Source organism: Culex quinquefasciatus, chromosome 3, assembly GCF_015732765.1.
Source record: "Culex quinquefasciatus strain JHB chromosome 3, VPISU_Cqui_1.0_pri_paternal, whole genome shotgun sequence".
In the NCBI taxonomy this organism is placed as follows: domain Eukaryota; kingdom Metazoa; phylum Arthropoda; class Insecta; order Diptera; family Culicidae; genus Culex; species Culex quinquefasciatus.
Genome location: NC_051863.1, coordinates 64,751,416 through 64,770,593, shown reverse-complemented (window position 1 = coordinate 64,770,593; position 19,178 = coordinate 64,751,416). Strand labels below are relative to the sequence as shown.

Sequence of the window (19,178 nt, the reverse complement as noted above, 5' to 3'; positions counted from 1 at the left end):
TTTTCATGAAAGCCTCACATGTTATATATTCTTAGAAAGCATATGAGAAAACCTTTCTTGTGGATTAAGAATTTTCAAGATCTGACTTACCTATCTTAAATTACAAGCATTCTAAAAAATGGTCTGAATTTACATAACCTCAAATGGTCCCGTCTGATCGCCACGTAAAAAGCCTTGTAGAGGGATGCCATTTTCCTGAAAGGCAATGTCTGTATAATCTTGACAAAAAGTCTGTAGGAAGAATGTTTTTTTACTCGTCACTTATTTTTATTAGGACTTCTTAGGTGCTGCGAACGTTAGGGGAGATCCAAAAACATGTGGACACTTTAGGGGGATTGAAATCACTATAAATGAGAGGAAGGCACCAACCACCTAAAGGTGGATTAAGTAACGTTTTTTTTTAATATTTTTATTTATTTATTGAATTGCGTGCACTGCGTTGATATTTTTTGTTTAATTTATTTGTTAATTCAAGATATTTATCAAGTACCATGATGTTTTTGAAGCATTTTTATTGTGATTGGAAAACTCACTAACAGTATTTAACAAAAATGATTATGCTGTTTAAACATTATCAACTATTATATCAATCTTCTACTTGGAACGCAACATGCTCATTTTGTATGTAAATAAAAACAAATCAAAGTGTCGTGATGAAAACATTTCAAGCTGACAAAAAATATCGAAAATAAGTTGCAACTAATTTTGAAATACAGTTAAACCGGTGCTCTTATGCCTCGCATATGCAACTTTGCATATACGAGTCATTGAATTTATTAGATATATCGATTACCCCAATGTTTACAATTTCTCTAAAAACTCTTAAAGTGTTGATCCTTAAATAATATCGAACAAATGCCTTAAATCGGGGTGATATAAGGCTGGTACAAATATTTTTAAAAGTTTTTGTCACCCCCTTCAAAATTGGCCCGAAAAATCAGGGGGCAAAAAAAATATTTTTACAATAAACTTCAAAATTTCAATGAAAATTCAAGTGCAACCAGCTGAAATCAAATTAAAATACATTCTTCTGCGTTTAAAATCATTTTTAGCATGTTTGGGTTTATTAAAAATCTTAAGATTTTTGAAAATTTTCGATGCAAAATCTTTTTCGATGCAATTTTTGTTTTTGTCAGATCTTAGATTTTTGAAAACTAATGATTGCAAAACAACTGAACTAGTGTAAAATGCATTTTAAAACACTTTTTACATTTAAATGTGAAGACTATGGCTTGTTATTTAAATTTTTATATTTTTTATTTTTGCCCCCTTGACCTCGGCCAGGGCCGAGGGACAAAAACTTTTTTAAATATTTGCATCGGCCTAATTGATATAATTTAATTTATTTTTCAAATATTAGAATTTTCTCATGATTTGTATGTTTAAAGTGTGTACTGGGCTGGATCACACAATGTCCATGTACAGTGAGTCAAATATTTGTCCGTACCCCCCCGTACGGGAAATGTTTGTGATATAAAAGTACATAAAATTCGACTAAAGTGCCATGTTTTATACATCAATCGACGCGGCAAAATGTCCTCTTTAAGACATTGTCATTGGATTTGCAAAAACTTTTCTTGAAAAATACAAAAATTGTTTACTGAAAAAGTCAAAAAAGAGGTCAAATAATTGTCCGTACCCCTAGTAAAAGTACAAAATCTGATCGATTTAAGTGAATTCATTTATGAAATGTTGTTTCAGTGTCAAATACTAGTACCTTTAGCCAGTTTGTGACAACTTTGAACTTCTGATAAGTTTGTTTAGTTAATTTATATTAAAAATTGGATTAAATTTAGTTTTTAAAGTAAAATTTATCAAAACATTAGTTTATAAACAACTATTTTTATAAAATTGCTATTTTGTGTTGTAAGAGTCTCTATTGAACAAGTTTCAACAATATTTGTTCAAAATATACATTGTTTTCATCTTTTTATTGACATTTTTCGACCAAAAATACTGTTTCGGAACAATACCGTTAAACAATCCGGATTGTCCCGGAACCGGTTCAACCCTCGGAGGAAATTTTGTGGTGATCAGATAGAGGACAAAAAAACCCACCTCTTGCAATTTGAAGCATCCAATTTCGTCCACTACAGCCCGATTACGAGTCCCTAGACTGAAATTTGAAATTTTCACTTTCCGTGCTGAGAATTTCTGTACCGTTCTGGGTCAGAATGTTTTGCTTGGGGAATTTGAAAATTTCAAATTTCAGACTAGGGAATCGTAATCGGGCTGTAGTGGACGAAATTGGATGCTTCAAATTGCAAGAGGTGGGTTTTTTTGTCCTCTATCTGATCACCACAAAACCTCCGAGGGGTTCCGGGACAATCCGGATTGTTTAACGGTATTGTTCCGAAACAGTATTTTGGTCGAAAAATGTCAATAAAAAGATGAAATCAATGTATATTTTGAACAAATATTGTTGAAACTTGTTCAATAGAGACTCTTACAACACAAAATAGCAATTTTATAAAAATAGTTGTTTATAAACTAATGTTTTGACAAGTTTTACTTTAAAAACTAAATTTAATCCAATTTTAATATAAATTAACTAAACAAACTTATCAGAAGTTCAAAGTTGTCACAAACTGGCTAAAGGTACTAGTATTTGACACTGAAACAACATTTCATAAATGAATTCACTTAAATCGATCAGATTTTGTACTTTTACTAGGGTACGGACAATTATTTGACCTCTTTTTGACTTTTTCAGTAAACAATTTTTGTATTTTTCAAGAAAAAGTTTTTTGCAAATCCAATGACAGTGTCTTAAAGAGGACATTTTGCCGCGTCGATTGATGTATAAAACATGGCACTTTAGTCGAATTTTATGTACTTTTATATCACAAACATTTCCCGTACGGGGGGGGGTACGGACAAATATTTGACTCACTGTACGTCTTCTAAAAAAAAAACGTTACTTAATCCACCCTTAGGTGGTTGGTGCCTTCCTCACATTTAAAGGGTGCTATTCAAAATAGACACAAAATGGCGGTATTTTTCAGAGTTTTATCAATTTTGACTCATTATTCATACCACTAGATTGGGTAGTCAGATCTTCATATTGCAGGGCACTTATGTGGTTACAACTTATGATAGGGTAGTCAGATCTTCAATCCAATTCGTGCTCGTTGAAAAGGTCTATCCAAAGATATGTCGCATGAATATCATGAGATAAGATGAGATGATCATGAGATCCGGCCTCCAAAAATTGCGTAAATAACACTTAAGTGCTTATAACTTTTGATAGGGTTTTCAGATCTTCAATGTCTTGGACGCATTGAAAAGGTCTTTTAAATACTTTTCTGAAAATGTATAGCATGACGGGTTTTCTTACAATAACCACCCTTTTTACAATCTTCCGAACTTTTGTTAAAATTGTTTTTTTAGCATAACTTTTAAAGTACTTAACTAAACTCCTTAATTGTCAATAGCAACATATGGGACCCCAAGACGGATCGAATGACGCCAAAACGAACAAAATCGGTTCAGCCAATGTCGAGATAATCGAGTGACAACTTTTTGGTCAACATCCCACCACACACACAGACATTTGCTCAGAATTTGATTCTGAGTCGATCGGTATACATGAAGGTGGGTCTAGGAGGTCTAATTGAGAAGTTAATTTTTCGAGTGATTTTATAGCCTTTCCTCAGTAAGGTGAGGAAGGCAAAACTTTAAAAAATAGTTACTTTGAAAATTGTTTATTTCAAACTTTGATAGTTACTGCACACCAATTTCTCATTACCGATAACTCAGTTAAATTTATCTGCACTACTGAAATTTTCAGTAAATGAAAACTTGCTGAAAAAAAAACAACAATTAGTGTAGCTAGCTTATTAACTTAAAAAAATTACTGTAAATTTAAAGTAGTTAAATAGAATGTTCCAATTTTTCAAACAGCAAAATTCAAATTTACTCAGAAAATTGTTGTGCTGAAAATGCATAATATTTAAAATACAGTAGTTGTTCGGTAACTGGGCGTTGTTTAACTGGGCTGCTTTTTAACTGGGCACTCGATAACTGGGCCGTAGCCAAAAAACCAAAACAAACCAAAATGACCGAAGGGTTAATGGATGCAAAAATCATATTCAATAAATAAAAAAACTTTTTTCAAGCTTTTGTTTAATTTCAAGTTACAATTAAAAAAATATGAAAAGTAAGATTTGTAAATAAATTTGAGTAACTTTTGATTTTATGTTTCATCAGGAAAATATTATTCATCGGTGGTCCCCTCGCTATTTTTTGTTCAGCCCAGTTAACGAGCAACATTCGGCGACTGGGCTACGTTCTCAGCCCAGTTACCGATCAACTACTGTACAGATTAGATGTCGGAGTCGGAGCCGGAGTCAACAATTTGTGGAAAGCCGGAGCCGGAGTCGGAGTCGGCTTAACTCAGAAAGCAGGAATCGGAGTCGCTTGTAATATGACCCGACTCCGCAGCCCTGCCTACAACTTTGCCGAAGACACCAAATCGATCAAAAAAAATTTGATTTTTGAATTTTCATACTTCGTTTTAGTATGGACAGCTGCTCAAAAAGCAACGAGCTGCTTCCCTCGAGCGGTAAACCCAGATCCGCGGGCCGCTTACCGATACAAATCCTACAACAAGCGCCACTGCAGAAGCTTCATCCGCAAGACGCAAAAAAAATCTTCACCGCAATCCGTCACAGTTCTGGTCCTTTGCAAAATCCAAATTGTCAACCTGTACTCACAACAATCCAAGTTTCCAACTGAATGGAAGAAATCCGTGCTGTTTCCGGTATTTAAAATGGGCACAACTTCTCTCTGCGCACTTCTCTCTGCCCTGGATCGTAGCTATTAGAATCGTTGCCGCAGCTTCATCTGTCTCGAGCAACATGAGTTTATGCCTGGAATCGCTGCGGGTCGACAAATAGATGCAGTTTACACCGACTGGAAGGCAGCTCCAGAAACTAGCTATGCTCGGATTCTCATCTCGCATGTGCCGCTGACTGGAATCTTTTCTAAAAGGACTGATAATTCAAGTAAGGATTTGTACATCACTGTCAGTCGAGATCTCAAACGGATCGGGTGTCACACAGGGGAGTAATGCAAGCTCCTGTATGCCGATGACTTAGAAATCTTCCTGTCCGTTCACAACCTCGCTGACTTCTGCGGTCTTCAGTCTCACCTCGACAAGTTCTCCAACTGATGCAAGGTGTCTTCGTTTGACTGCACACTAGGTGGGCCTAGGAGGTCCTATTTGGCAAGAAGCTTATCGATAACTCGGGTTTCTATTTAGAATGGCGCGTGAATTCGATGACCCGCTCTGCCTTCGGTCTTTGTACTTTGCCTTAGTCCGGTCCCTTTTGATTTTTTTTTCCGGTCCATTTATGCCGCTTTAAACGAAGTTTGCGGGGCTTTCGAATCCGAACGCGTGGGGTAGCTGCGGTACGGCCCGCTTCGTGGGCTCCAGAGCAGTTAGCACACCGCTTCGGCTCGGTTTGTCTTGGACTTGGCGAATTCTCTCTTGATGTCATGCACCTCCACAACTTCCAGGTTGTGCGATTCCTTGAGGTTCTTCATGAAGTATTCTGGTGAAGCCGGTGGGAGTCTCGTGGGTATAGAACTCCACTTTGTTCTCAATCAAGTGGACCCGCGCGGTTTCGAAACGGTCTTCTGAGAAACACAGCATTTTGATCCCAAACGGAGTCAGCTTGTAGCTTGACCTGATTGTGCACGACAACATGAAACCCTTCAGCTTGGCGAAGTGCTGTTTTCTTAGCCATTGGAACCGGTCGGACGCGTCCGGTCCCAGCTGGGTTATCATTGTTGTTGTTGTTGTTCTCCACCAGCGGACTGAACTTGTTGTTGCTGGCACTTGGCCGCAACAGCAGAAAAACCGCCGTTTTCAGATGTCAAAACCGTCAAACTCTTTACTACCATGGCGAAATCAAGTTCATCTTTCGATATCTCGTGACTCGAAAATGTTGGATTGCTACCCCGTATAGAGCCCAAAGACGAAGTTCTACGTCAAAATTAAGCAGTGGTTTACCCTTCAAAACCAAAAATTTCCACTTTACCTGTACAACTGCGGATCCAGCTTAAAGTCCCGCGCCACAAAGTACTGAATCTGCAGCAACGCCGTCTCGCAATCCTGCTGCATGTACTTCGTGCCCAGCTTCTCCATCAAACAGGACATTACCCGCGCATCGCCACCCTCCGCATCCGCGCAGGCCATGTCCACAACGGGTTTGCACGCCTTCCTCAGCACCGGATCCACCCGCCAGTCCTCACCGACGTCCGCAATCTTCACGAGCGTTTCCAGCGCCCGCTGACACACCTCCGTCACGCGACGTTCCTTCTTTTTCTTGGGGCGCGCGTGGTCCATCAAGCAGTGGATGGTTTTGCCACCGGCGTCCAGATTGCTGCAGAACTTGTCGATGTCGTCGGCGCAACCGGTTAGAATTTCCGGCGACAGTTTGTAGTCTTCCATGAGCATGCGCCGGTGGTCGTTGATTTCCGAGAGGCAGTCCGGCCCTAGTTTGGTGTTGTTCTTCTGAACCGCTTCCAAGCAGAGAAGGATCTGCGCCAATCGGACGTCCTTGTCGTCGGACACGCCCCGTCGGCAGTGGTGCAGCTTGATGTCCTCCTTGCAAGCTTTGGTTAGTCCCTTGCTCAGCTTGTAATCGTGCGCGATCAGTCGCTCCCGTCTTAGCAGCTGCTTTTGGCAATGTTCGGTCATGGTTGTGTCCTGGCGGTGCTTCATCAGACACCGCAGCACCAGTTGCGACCCGGGTGGGATCGAGGGGCAGAACCGGATCGCATCCACGGCGCACGACAGAAACAGCTGCCGGTCCAGCTTCACGTCGTCCGACTGAATCTCCGACAGGTGCAGCACGCCCTTCTTGCACTCTCCGTTCAGATTGTCCAGCCGGTTCTGCAGACACGAAATCGTCTCACCCTGGGAGACCTTCCGGTTGTCGTTGCTGATGCGGCCGCAGCCCTGCGCCTCAATGTCCCGCGTGCAGTCCTTGAGGAAGTGGCCAATCAGCCGGTAATCGGAGAAGGCAACGTACTCGAGCCGTTGGATGAACTCACGACAGCCGTTGCCCTTGACCAGCTCGCGATGGTCGATCACGCACGCCAGGAACTGACCCGGCTCGGACTTGACCGTGCAGGGGAACTTGTCGTAGTGCTTGGGACAACCTGTGAAAGGAGAGAAAATTAAGTTTTAGCAGAATCTCTGGCACCACTGCCCCTTCCGAGTGCATTCCGTTCATTCATTCATGCCTGATGCTGGCCTCCCCACTTCTTATCGGGTGACCACAATAAAATTAAAATTGAAATTTCAAAACAATTTATCATCAACTCACCCTTCTGCACCAGCCGCTGGATGTTCCGGTCGTCCATCAGTGCCAACGTGTGGCTCCAGATCTGGTGCTGACACTCGTCACTCAGCGCGTCCACCTGCTCCTGGGACAGATTCTGAACGCACTCCAGCCCCTTCAGATCCTCCGCCCCGGGCGGAATGTTCGGACACAGATTCCGCAGCTGGGCACAGCCTTCCTCATCAAGCAGCTTGACCATTTGCGGTCCACCCGAATTCACGACAGCACCGGCCTCGCTGGCCGCAACCGCGGCCACCATCGCCAACCCCACCAGCAAAACGACCTGGAACCGGGCCATCATGGTTCCTCCTTCTCCTCTTTTTCCTGTTGCTACCCCACAGAAAAACCACACAATTTTCGAAACGACTCCCGCGGCGCTCAGCGAAACATCCCACCGCGGACAGATTAAAACGGGTTCTCGCGGCGTTGTTACGGTACAGTTTTTTTTTTTTAATTTCCGCGGAGCAAACAAAACACGGCACGGCGCTGCGAAAAGAAGGGACGTGTCAGCCTGCAGCGGCACACTGAAGGAGGAGTGAATGTGATGCAAATATTAAGAAGATGAGCTCGCGAGCCAAGGCTGTATATCATAGGTACTCGCCATCTTGCTTTGCATGAGTGTGAGTGCATGACTCCGTGCCACTAAAACCAAAACAATAACAAAAGAACAATCGAGAAATTAAAAAGAGAGATGTGAGCCGGTAACATGGAGTGAAACTTTCACAGCTGTCATGGAAAACTTCACAGCATGTTGACAAAAAGTTTAACTCCATGTTGCACTTTTAATTTCTCGATGGACCGTGCCAGGAAAACCAAAACATAAACAATGCCAGTGTCAGTGGAGTGAGAGAGTCAGAGATAGCGATTTTGACAACCGCACTACTACACACTCAATCGCGAGTACCTTAGGTAGAAAGCCATGCTCGCGAGCGAGCGAGTTTGACAGTTTCGAACCCAGTGAGGGAGAGAAGGTCGATGTCGGGGGGATATGGGAACAAGTTCCACCTAGCCGTCCTAGCACTGTCGGGCGGGTGGTAGAAATAAACGAGACTGGAGAGGTTGGCAAGCCGGCACGAATGAAAACATGGAATGAATGCCCTTGCGTGAACTTATGAATGAAGGGTTGTTTTTCAAAAGGCTAAGTTTTTGCCTTCCTCACCTCACTGAGGCAAGGCTATAAAATCACTCAAAAATTGAACTTTTTAAAAAAGCCTTCTAGATATACCTTTACGTATACATATCGGCTCAGAATCAAATTCTGAGCAAATGTCTGTGCGTGTGGATGGACGTAGAATTTTTTTTCTCACTCACTTTTCTCGGAACTGGCCCGACCGATTTTGTCCGGATCTATGTTTTTAGATTTGCCTTCAGGTCCTTTAAGTCTTTTTTTAATTTCATCCGGTTTGGTGCAGTACTTCAAAAGTTATGTTAGAAAAACTGTTTTGGTTGATACTAAAAAGGGTCATTATTTACATAATTTGAAAGCTCCGGCGGATAGCTGTCGGAACTTTCCACTCAGTGCACGTCGTGCACGCATACAAACACTGCAGTGCTTTCAACTGAATAATAAAAATTAATCATAGATGGCAGCACTCAGATGTATAGTGTCTTTACTAAGTAAGCGTTAGCCAAAGCTTTCAGGAGGAAGGCAGCAACCACCTTCTGGTGGATTAAGTAACGTTTAAACAAAGAAATTAAAAATGTTTCAAAGCTTTAATTTATGACATTATTTTGATCAAGCGAAATCAACAGTTTTTGATCAGCTTAAGCTCAAATGTTTCACCTGTTTTAGAATTAAAAAAAAATCTCGATTTTCTTCCAGTTCGGCCTTATTGAAACCATCTCAAAGTTTCGCATTTATCGCCAAAAATTTTTTGAAGACCTCCATTTTCAAGCTGCGTGAATCCGGAGGAACCGCAAGTTGAACAAGGAAACCATTTTTGCCTTCCTCACTGAGGTAAGGCTATAATCCTGCTCTAAAAATGAACTTTGTATAAAAACGTCGTAGACCCACCTTCATGTATACATATCGACTCAGAATCAAAAACTGAACAAATGTCTGTGTGTATGTGTGTGTGTATGTGTGTGTGTATGTATGTGATGTGAACATCCCTACTATTTTTGAGATCACACCAATACTAAGGGAAACAAATGACAATGTGAACAGAGGTGAAGTAATAAAGCCGAACGATCGAGTCGTCCCTTTTCGATTACGACCAGCAAGCAGACAACATCTTCTTTCATTTAGCTCCGACCGATACCTGTCTTTCGCGTGGTTATCAGTGGCGACGGGGATATTGGAAGTTTTTGCTTACTGTCCGGGAGTTTGGTAAAATCGGGTAATTAAAACACGCAGTGAAAACGGCGAACTACAACCGGTAAAACCATTTTTCGAGACAGAGCGAAAACACGTGTTTTCTTTTGTTTGAGTGACGGGCTCAAAAGTGAACATTTTGTTTTTGGTGCGGCACAATTTTTTTTCCTTCTGCTCGTCTGCTTAGTGGTGGCCTTGGCAGTAAAATTCGATCTCCAGCTGGAGTAAAAGTGCGGTAGGCCGGCAGAAATCCGGAAAAAGGTGTGCAGCACGTAATAATCGTTTAACATAGCGGAAAACGTCCGGCGGAAGGCTGTTCCGGTAGAACTTTCTACGGTTCCGGCTGGGGTTCTCGCATTGAAAGGTGGTGTGTGCTGCGGAGGAACAAAAGGACGACGTCATTTTGTTGGAGCTGGTCCGACATTGGTAAAGCAGGCGGTGCGCGTAAGTCTCGAGGCAAATAATATTTCTTTTGTTCGTATCACAAAAGAAGTCGACTAAACTTTGTTCGACAAAAAGTGTGTTTTGTTTCTTTTGCTCTTGGGTGGAATTCTACTGTGCGCAAGGCTGTGCGCTTGCCTTTATTTTTCACGTTTGATTTAATTTCGATCAATTAAGAGTGTGATTCTTATATTTAATAGATTAGTGGTTGCGTTTAAACGGTTCTTGGTCCGAGTCGTGCTAGCTTTACGTGATTTTGGCCGGCATCTGGGCGAGCAACAGGACAACGAGCTCGATTGGTCATCTGTGAGGACGCGCTGTGTAGTCTGGTGCGGTGGTACGACGCCATTTTGTACGATCGAGACAGTGATTACCAGCGGAAGCTCGAGGACGTCGCTGTTGGAGGTGCTTGGAAGTCATTGTTTGGCGTGACCTTGAGTTAAGTAGGCCAAATAAGCTGGCAACGGCCGGAACAGGAGAAACGGTGAGTGATTCAGTTTTTTTTTTCACCCCTGCAACATAAGACTAATTAGTCTTCGTACTTTGTGTTTTCTCTTTGTTTTATTATTTTATACAAATTTTGGGGCACTTATTCAGGGCAAAATGAGCATGGCATCGAGTATCGAGCAGTACCGCAAAGGCGCAGTCTTTGGAGATTGGGCCGATAGGCTAGAATACACGTTTAAGGCCAACAAAGTGGAGGGTGAACTTAAAAAATCACATTTTATGAACCTTTGTGGTCCGTTTATCTATTCTCAACTTAAACTTCTCTTCAAGAAGGATGAATTAGACAAAGCTGATTATGCTACCATTGTGGCAAAACTCAAGCTTAAACTTGATTTAGTTGAGCCTGACCTTGTACAACGGTTTCGGTTCAGTCAAAGAACGCAACAACCGGACGAAACCGCTGAGGAGTTTGTGCAAGCGGTCAAACTTCAAGCTGAGTTTTGTGGGTTTGAAAATTTCAAAGAAGTTGCAATCATTGATAGAGTTTTGGTTGGACTTAGTGATGCTGTGTTGAAGGAAAATCTTCTGAAGGAGGAAAAGTTGGATTTGGCAAAATTGGACAAGTTTATCACTACATGGAACATTGCTAAACGCAATGTACATTCGCTTTTCAATCAAAATTCGTGCGCTAATTACAACTACCCTCCTCCGGAGATGATTAACCAAGTGAGAAGACCAGTTCACGAGCGTTTGGGCCATCCCTACAATCAAAGACAACACACACGCACACAAAACAATGTCAATAGACAGAGTAACGGTTTCAATAGATCGGGAAATGGCTACAACAGATCTGGTTACAACAACAACAATCACAATCGCACACAAAATTCACAAAACACTCAACGTACAGTTCGATTCCAAGGTGATAACTGTAGAATCCTCGCTCCCGTGAACACGTCCGTTCCATGCTGCAATCCAATCTAAACTGCCGATTGACATTTACTCTCTCGCTCCTGTTCGTTCGTTAATCTGACAGCTCTCTCCGCGTACACGCTGAACTTGGTTTACTAATGGTAGGTGTAAATGCTACACTTGGAATAACTCATAACTCTACATCTCTCTCCTTGTCCGAAGAAAATAAACGAGAAAAAAAAATACTCCCTGTTAAAACTGTCACAAAAAAAATCTAACACTATTCCACGATCCTAACAACTAATACGTCTCATTTAACATTATAAATCAATAAAGATTTGTCAATGACATAATCCATCTTTGAAGCTTTTTACGAAGCAGATTCATTTCAATACGTTCCGCTACATCACGATAGTTTCCTAAACCAGCTACGGAGCAATCTTGTAATATCAACTATTTTCTCCAATAGACCTCAACCCGAACTAGAAATTCGCTTATTCAACAACTGGGCCTGATCGCGTTTGCTTCCAAAACCCAAGGCAGATTAACAATCAATCAATGGTTACAATTTCCTTTTTAAATTCAACAACCACTATCACCTCCTTATGGAGCAGAATTAAAGTTATGATCGCTTGTCTCACATATTCAATTTTCACTGCCGTAGAAAATAATGATTACACCTTCTTTGCCTTCAATTCATTTATTCTCAAGACCACATGTACAACTGAATCTTCTGTTATATTATTCTATTAATTTATAGACAACCCTGTCTACGATTTAACTCTTTCTAGACATCACATGTAGGCAATGCTAGAATCGATTCTTATGAATATAAGTACTTCATCTCTCTCCTCGCCTTCTAAAAAAAATACTTATATTTATATCAAAAGAATAAACTTGCATATAACTGCCACAATCATACACTTCATTAACTTTCCTCAAGGATTCAAATCAACTTATCATTAGCACTCGCCTTCTATCGAATGGGGAAGTAAAACGTCGGTCCATTTGTGTAAAAAAGGTTTTGGATGATTGGTCAATGACCATACATAACTTTAGGACGCCTAGAAATGAGCAGAAACTTGCAACAGAGATTACAAAAGACCCGGGGGTCGTTAAATTGGATTGCTTTGCTATCATTATCTCTCCAGTATACCTGAACTTACTATCAACTGTCTTCCACAGTTGATCGAACTTATCTCATGCACAGCTCTCTGTTGTAATATCATACAGGTGTTGAAGTCTTCTTTTCCTTTCAAAGAGAACACAAACAAATAACCTCAACAGTCAGTCTTTCCCCCAGAAGACATGCTCTTTGACCAAATCCATACCAAATATCTACCGTTACAGGCTCATCGTATCTCCTCGTTTGGCCCCATCCAAACATTGCTACCACTACTGAGTCTTCTATTTGTCAGCGCAGAGTTTCACTCGGTGCAACTTCCGAAATGACAACAATATTCAAAGCCATCCTTCCCTAGATTCTTCCTCTAGTAAACACCGTCAATACACACAATGTTCCGAGTCCGCTGTCTCGATGACACCTATAAATTTCACGATCATCCTGATCCCTTGTTCAACCTCATCTCGCGAAACATGCGAACACAACCCCGCAGCACACCACAAAGTAAGTGTGTTGCATCACGCGCACAACAAGGTTCGATATTGAAGAAAAAAACAGTTAGCAGTCCATCCAGATGAAACCACACCATACTCACACTGAGAACAAGAGGAAGCACACATCTCTGTGTCTAGCGCCCATGCTACGGAAGAGTGCCATCGTGTGGCCAACTTCAAGCAGGTCGCGTAGACGGACCTGAAGAAGAAGCACATCCGCATAGCGCTCAACGGGACGACCCTACCGATGCAGCTGGATACTGCTTCCGACGCCACGCTGTTTGCCATGAATCCGGATCAACACCACGAATCGCTTGGACGCTACAAGACAGTTCTGCGTGCCATGAATCTAAAAGCAGCGCTCGTACACACAATATGCAAGGCAACGAGGTCGTCGTCGCTCTGGATCAACGCGTCGATCTGGCCGTCTCGAATCGCTCGAATCAAACCAACGATGCACACCGCACGGAGCCCTCCGAAAGTGTTCCCGGACTCGACGACGCCATCAAGCTTGCCGACACCGCCGACAGCAGTTCCTGGGCCAACTCCGTTCATCCTTGGTTGGTGGCCCTGTGGACATTCCGAAAGCTCTCAATGAAGATCATGCATCGCATCTCTCCAACGGCTTGCCGAAGGGGGAAAAGTGGTCACAGATCATCCCACATACATCACCTGGTTCAAGAAGCATCTCAAGCCATCAAGCGTCGATCGCGGACCACACCTGGCTTGGCCACCGCGAGACGATCTTAAACGTTTACATCCGGATGCTCGTCCACCGGTGAAGCTATCCACTAGCAAAAAGATTGGCCGTCCGCCAAATCTCCTAAGGGGGAAGATGTAGTAGGCCATGCTAACTACCAGCACTCCAAGTACAGTTCGTTCCCGACTACCCAACAAGTCGGTCACAATAAACAGTTTCATCAGCATTGCACTGTATCCTAGCAACGGCTACAACATCAACATATCTTGATTTCTGTCCTACCTAGCCACCTCAAATGCATTGTCAAGAGCTGTCATACCCCTCGCGTCTTTCAGTAAGATGTCAACTTACGTATTTTCTCCCGTGGACAAATTTCGCTTCACGCTAGACCTATGCGGCCATCTGTCACAACATCACCGAATTCATCCTCTCATTTGTAGGAAATTTCAACCAGGGATCGAGTCGACCTTTTCAGACCTCTCTGCGTGCAACTGTCAAAACTGTAAACAATATAAACAACAAATGTATTGCACCTCTTTCGTGGTATCCGTCCTTCCCCTTCAATTGGTCTCGTTCCTGTTTCTCTAGATTTGGCGCTTCGGGCTTCAACCGGTCCCGCTCTTTTATATATGTGGCGCTTCGGGCTTCATCCGGTCCCGCTCTTTTATTTACGTGGCGCTTCGGGCTTCATCCGGTCCCGCTCTTTTATTTATATGGCGCTTCGGGCTTCAACCGGTCCCGCTCTTTTATTTACGTGGCGCTTCGGGCTTCAACCGGTTCCGCTCTTTTATTTACTCACAAATAGTAAAACAACAACAACAAAACCAAACTTCTAATTTATCATTAAATACAGCTTCAGGCGGCCTCACCTCACTCGCTCGTTGCGCCACTGACGTGTTCACTCTTCTCACCTGAATCAAAACATCCGCTGACCCACCAAATAGCAAAGCAAAAAAAAATCACAACATCAAGCATCAATCAAATTGTATCCTACCGGCTGCGCCAATTGTAGAATCCTCGCTCCCGTGAACACGTCCGTTCCATGCTGCAATCCAATCTAAACTGCCGATTGACATTTACTCTCTCGCTCCTGTTCGTTCGTTAATCTGACAGCTCTCTCCGCGTACACGCTGAACTTGGTTTACTAATGGTAGGTGTAAATGCTACACTTGGAATAACTCATAACTCTACAATAACCGTAACAACACACAAAGAAACACAAACTACAGTAACAATAACAGACTAAATGGTCGTAACAACTACAACAATTGGCCTAAGAGGGATTATTCAGAGATGGTATGTGATTACTGCGGGGAGTTAGGTCATATAAAAAGAAAGTGTTTCACATTGAGAAACCTGCGGCGAGATGCGGTGAATTTCATCGAGGCCGCGAAGCCAGGGACCAGTGCTGAAAAGGAGTTGTCAGATCTGATGGGGCGCATGAGGACAACGGATGTTCCTAGGGCGGAGACATCGGATGATGAAAGCTACTCCGAGTGGAATCCAGGTAGTTTACAATGTATGTGTGTGGAGTCCATTAACAAAATAAGCGAACCTTGTTTGACAAATGTCATGATTGATAATGTTTTCGTCCAAATGGAGATTGATTGTGGGTCAACGGTAACAGTGATGGGAAAAACTCAATATTTCAGTCTTTTTGACAAACCTTTGAATAAATGTGATAAACAGCTTTTGGTAGTTAATGGAAATCAACTCAAAATTGAGGGAGAGACAGATGTTTGTGTTAAACTAAATGGTTTCAAACATAAGTTGAAATTACTTGTATTAAATTCTGATTTCAAGTTCATTCCGCTATTTGGCAGGAATTGGATGGATGTTTTCTTCCCTCAATGAAGGCAATTCTTTTCTAACAATGTGACGATTGATGAACAAATTAACAGTGTGTGTGCGTCAAAGGGTAATGAGTTGATTCAAGAGATTAAACGAGATTTTTCGGATGTTTTTGTGAAAGATTTTTCTACTCCGATTAAGGGTTTTGAGGCTGAATTGGTCTTGAAAAGTGAAGTTCCCATATTTAAGAAAGCGTATGACGTTCCCTACAGGTTAAGGGAGAAAGTTTTAACGTATTTGGATAGATTAGAGAAGGAAAATGTGATCAGTCCCATTGAAGCCAGTGATTGGGCATCTCCGGTGATAGTTGTCATGAAAAAGGATAATAAAATCAGACTTGTTATTGATTGTAAAGTATCTATTAACAAAGTGTTAGTGGCGAATGCATACCCTTTGCCAGTTGCTAGTGATTTGTTTGCTAAATTGGCGAATTGCAAAGTTTTTTGTTCTTTAGATCTTGAGGGTGCATACACACAACTTGCGTTATCGGAGAGGTCCAAGAAATTCATGGTTATCAATACAATCAAAGGTTTATTTACCTATCATCGTTTACCACAGGGGGCTTCTCCTAGTGCGTCAATTTTTCAGCACATTATGGATCAAATTTTGGGTGGAATTGACAATGTGTTTTGCTATTTAGATGATGTTCTGATAGCAGGGAAAACTCTTGATGATTGTCGAGAAAAGTTGATTACTGTTTTGAAAAGGATTGCAAAGGCAAATATTAAGGTAAATTGGGAGAAATGCAAATTTTTTGTTACAGAATTGAAATATTTAGGGCATATTATTACGGACAAAGGTTTATTGACCTGCCAAGACAAAATTTCGACTGTTCAGAGAGCAAAAGTGCCTACAAATGTTAATGAACTAAGATCCTACTTGGGATTAATAAACTACTACAACAGATTTGTGCCAAATATGTCTGCAAAATTACATTTTTTATATAACTTGCTAAAGAAAAATACGAGGTTCATTTGGGATCGCGATTGCGACAAAGCCTTTCACGAAAGTAAACAAATGTTGCTTTCGGCAAATATTCTGGAATTTTACGATCCTAATAAGGAAATAGTAGTTGTTTCTGACGCATCAGGCTATGGCCTAGGAGGAGTAATTGCTCATGTGATCGATGGGGTTGAGAAGCCTATTTGTTTTACATCTTTTAGTTTAGATGACGCACAAAAGAAGTATCCTATTCTTCATTTGGAAGCTTTAGCTTTGGTTTGCACCATCAAGAAATTTCATAAATATTTATTTGGACAAGAGTTCATTGCTTACACTGATCACAAACCGTTGCTAGGAATTTTCGGCAAAGAAGGCAAAAATTCAATATTCGTTACAAGACTTCAACGTTATATTTTGGAACTTTCCATTTATAAATTTGAGCTTCGGTACAGGCCGTCTGCCAAGATGGGAAATGCGGATTTTTGCTCGAGGTTTCCTTTGAGTCAGTCGGTGCCTGCCGAATTGGATCAAGATTTCGTTAGGAGCATTAACTTCAGTAAAGATTTCCCATTAGACTTTGTTTTGGTTGCCAAGGCGACAACTGACGATGTTTATTTACAACAAATTTCAAGCTATCTGCGTGATGGTTGGCCAGAAAAGGTGGACAAACGCTTTATGGACGTATTTGCAAATCAGAATGATTTGGAAGAGGTTGAAGGGTGCTTATTGTACCAAGACAGGGTGGTGATACCACGTGGAATGCAAAGCGGGATTTTAAAACTTTTACACGCCAATCACGCAGGGATAGTTAAAATGAAACAATTGGCACGTAGACAAGTTTATTGGTTTGGAATCAACAAAGATATTGAAAAATATGTTTCAACATGCGATATTTGTGGTAGTATGGCAGTGGTGCCAAAAATTCAAACTTCGTCTAATTGGACGCCAACTACTAGACCTTTTAGCCGAATTCACATTGATTACTTCTATTTTTCTCGCCACACTTTTCTTCTGATTGTGGATTCACACACCAAGTGGCTTGAGGTAGAATGGATGAAACAAGGCACGGATTGTGCAAAGGTCTTGAAGAAATTGGTTGCTTATTTTGCAAGATTTGGTCTGCCAGACGTTTTGGTATCGGACAATGGTCCTCCATTTAACTCTTTTTCCTTTGTGTCTTTTCTTGAAAGGCAAGGAATTAAGGTGATGAAAAGTCCTCCATACAACCCGCAGAGCAATGGCCAAGCGGAAAGACTTGTAAGAACAACTAAAGACGTTTTAAAGAAATTTTTGTTAGATCCGGAGTTGGACAACATTGATTTGGAAGACCAGATTAATCTATTTTTATTTAACTTTAGAAATAACATTTCGACGAGCTCAGGGCAATTTCCCTCAGAGAAAGTTTTCTCTTATAAGCCAAAGATAATGTTAGATTTATTAAATCCTAAAAGTCAATACAAAAATCATTTAGCTCGTAAACAAACTCCTTGTGATGAGGTACAAGTACCTAAAGTATCCAACAAATCGTCGAATGACGAGTTGGATGAACTGATTGCAGGAGATACTATTTGGTATAAAAATCACGACGTTAAATTACCAAATAAATGGATTTTGGCTACGTACTTAAAGAAATTTTCTAAAAATATTTTCCAGATACAAATTGGAAACGCGGTGCTAATCGCGCAGCGCGGACAGCTTAAACCGCGACGTGAACGCCGGCACGGGCATCCAAATTTGATGATGCCGCTCGCGAAGCCGGTGACGAACGAAGCTGAAGACAACCTGGAGCTCGAGATGGGAGAAGATTTTGAGATATTGCGGGGCACCGGATGCGGTGAAGGCCCGTTCCGAGGTTTTCCGGAACCGGTTCAACCAAGAGCGAGGAGACGGAAGCGGGATGCCGCCGAGGCAGATTTGCCAGAGATTTGTCTTCGGCGTTCTAAACGCATAAGGAATCCAAAAGTGGACAGTGAATTTAACTATAACTAGTGAATTGTATTCGCGCTCTAAATTTGTATTAACTGATACATGAATGAATTCTAAACTATGTTCTTTATTTTATTATGTAAAACCATTCCTAAGAAGGGAGAACTGATGTGAACATCCCTACTATTTTTGAGATCACACCAATACTAAGGGAAACAAATGACAATGTGAACAGAGGTGAAGTAATAAAGCCGAACGATCGAGTCGTCCCTTTTCGATTACGACCAGCAAGCAGACAACATCTTCTTTCATTTAGCTCCGACCGATACCTGTCTTTCGCGTGGTTATCAGTATGTATGTGACCAACAAACTAGCTCATGTTTCTCAGCACTGGCTGAACCGATTTGACCCGAACCTGTTGCATTCGACTTGGTTTAGGGTCCCATAGATCGAGTTTTATACAGATTGAAGTTTCGATAAGTAGTTCAAAAGTTATTTATAAAAATGTGTTTTCACATATATCCGGATCTCACTAAAATGTATGTAAACTATGTCCGGATCCACCATCCGACCCATCGTTGGATAGGTTATCAAAAGACCTTTCCAACGAGTCCAAAACATTTAAGATCTGGCAACCCTGTCTCGAGATATGGCCATTTAAGTGATATTTATGTAC

The 19,178-nt window shown here is 41.5% G+C and overlaps 2 protein-coding genes across 6 annotated transcripts in view; one reads left to right on the top strand and one right to left on the bottom strand.

Moving 5' to 3' along the window:
• The window catches only part of LOC6048882 (Golgi apparatus protein 1), a 29,214-nt gene extending 21,311 nt beyond the window's left edge, over positions 1-7,903 (bottom strand). For both annotated transcript variants that reach the window (XM_038259230.1, XM_001865686.2), the window contains exons 1-2: positions 7,338-7,903; positions 6,045-7,170 (exon numbers count right to left, since the gene is read on the bottom strand). In XM_038259230.1, the coding sequence (XP_038115158.1) occupies positions 6,045-7,170; positions 7,338-7,653 (1,442 nt within the window). In that variant the 5' untranslated portion in view covers positions 7,654-7,903. The remainder of the gene's footprint in view (positions 1-6,044; positions 7,171-7,337) is intronic.
• A 1,550-nt stretch (positions 7,904-9,453) lies between these two features.
• On the top strand, positions 9,454-18,798 carry LOC119770158 (putative mediator of RNA polymerase II transcription subunit 29). Of its 4 annotated transcripts, XM_038264554.1 has the most exons (5): positions 9,454-10,110; positions 10,308-10,591; positions 10,705-11,479; positions 14,976-15,290; positions 18,230-18,798. In XM_038264554.1, exons 3-5 carry the CDS (start codon positions 10,711-10,713, stop codon positions 18,274-18,276), a joined length of 1,131 nt encoding a protein of 376 aa, XP_038120482.1. In that variant the 5' UTR covers positions 9,454-10,110; positions 10,308-10,591; positions 10,705-10,710; the 3' UTR covers positions 18,277-18,798. The 4 variants fall into 4 exon arrangements, 2 of the variants coding, with proteins under 2 accessions (XP_038120482.1, XP_038120483.1); XR_005278683.1 differs by lacking the exons at positions 10,705-11,479; positions 14,976-15,290; XM_038264555.1 differs by lacking the exons at positions 9,454-10,110; positions 10,308-10,591; positions 10,705-11,479 and having other exon boundaries at positions 14,982-15,290.
• The last annotated feature ends 380 nt before the right edge of the window (positions 18,799-19,178 follow it).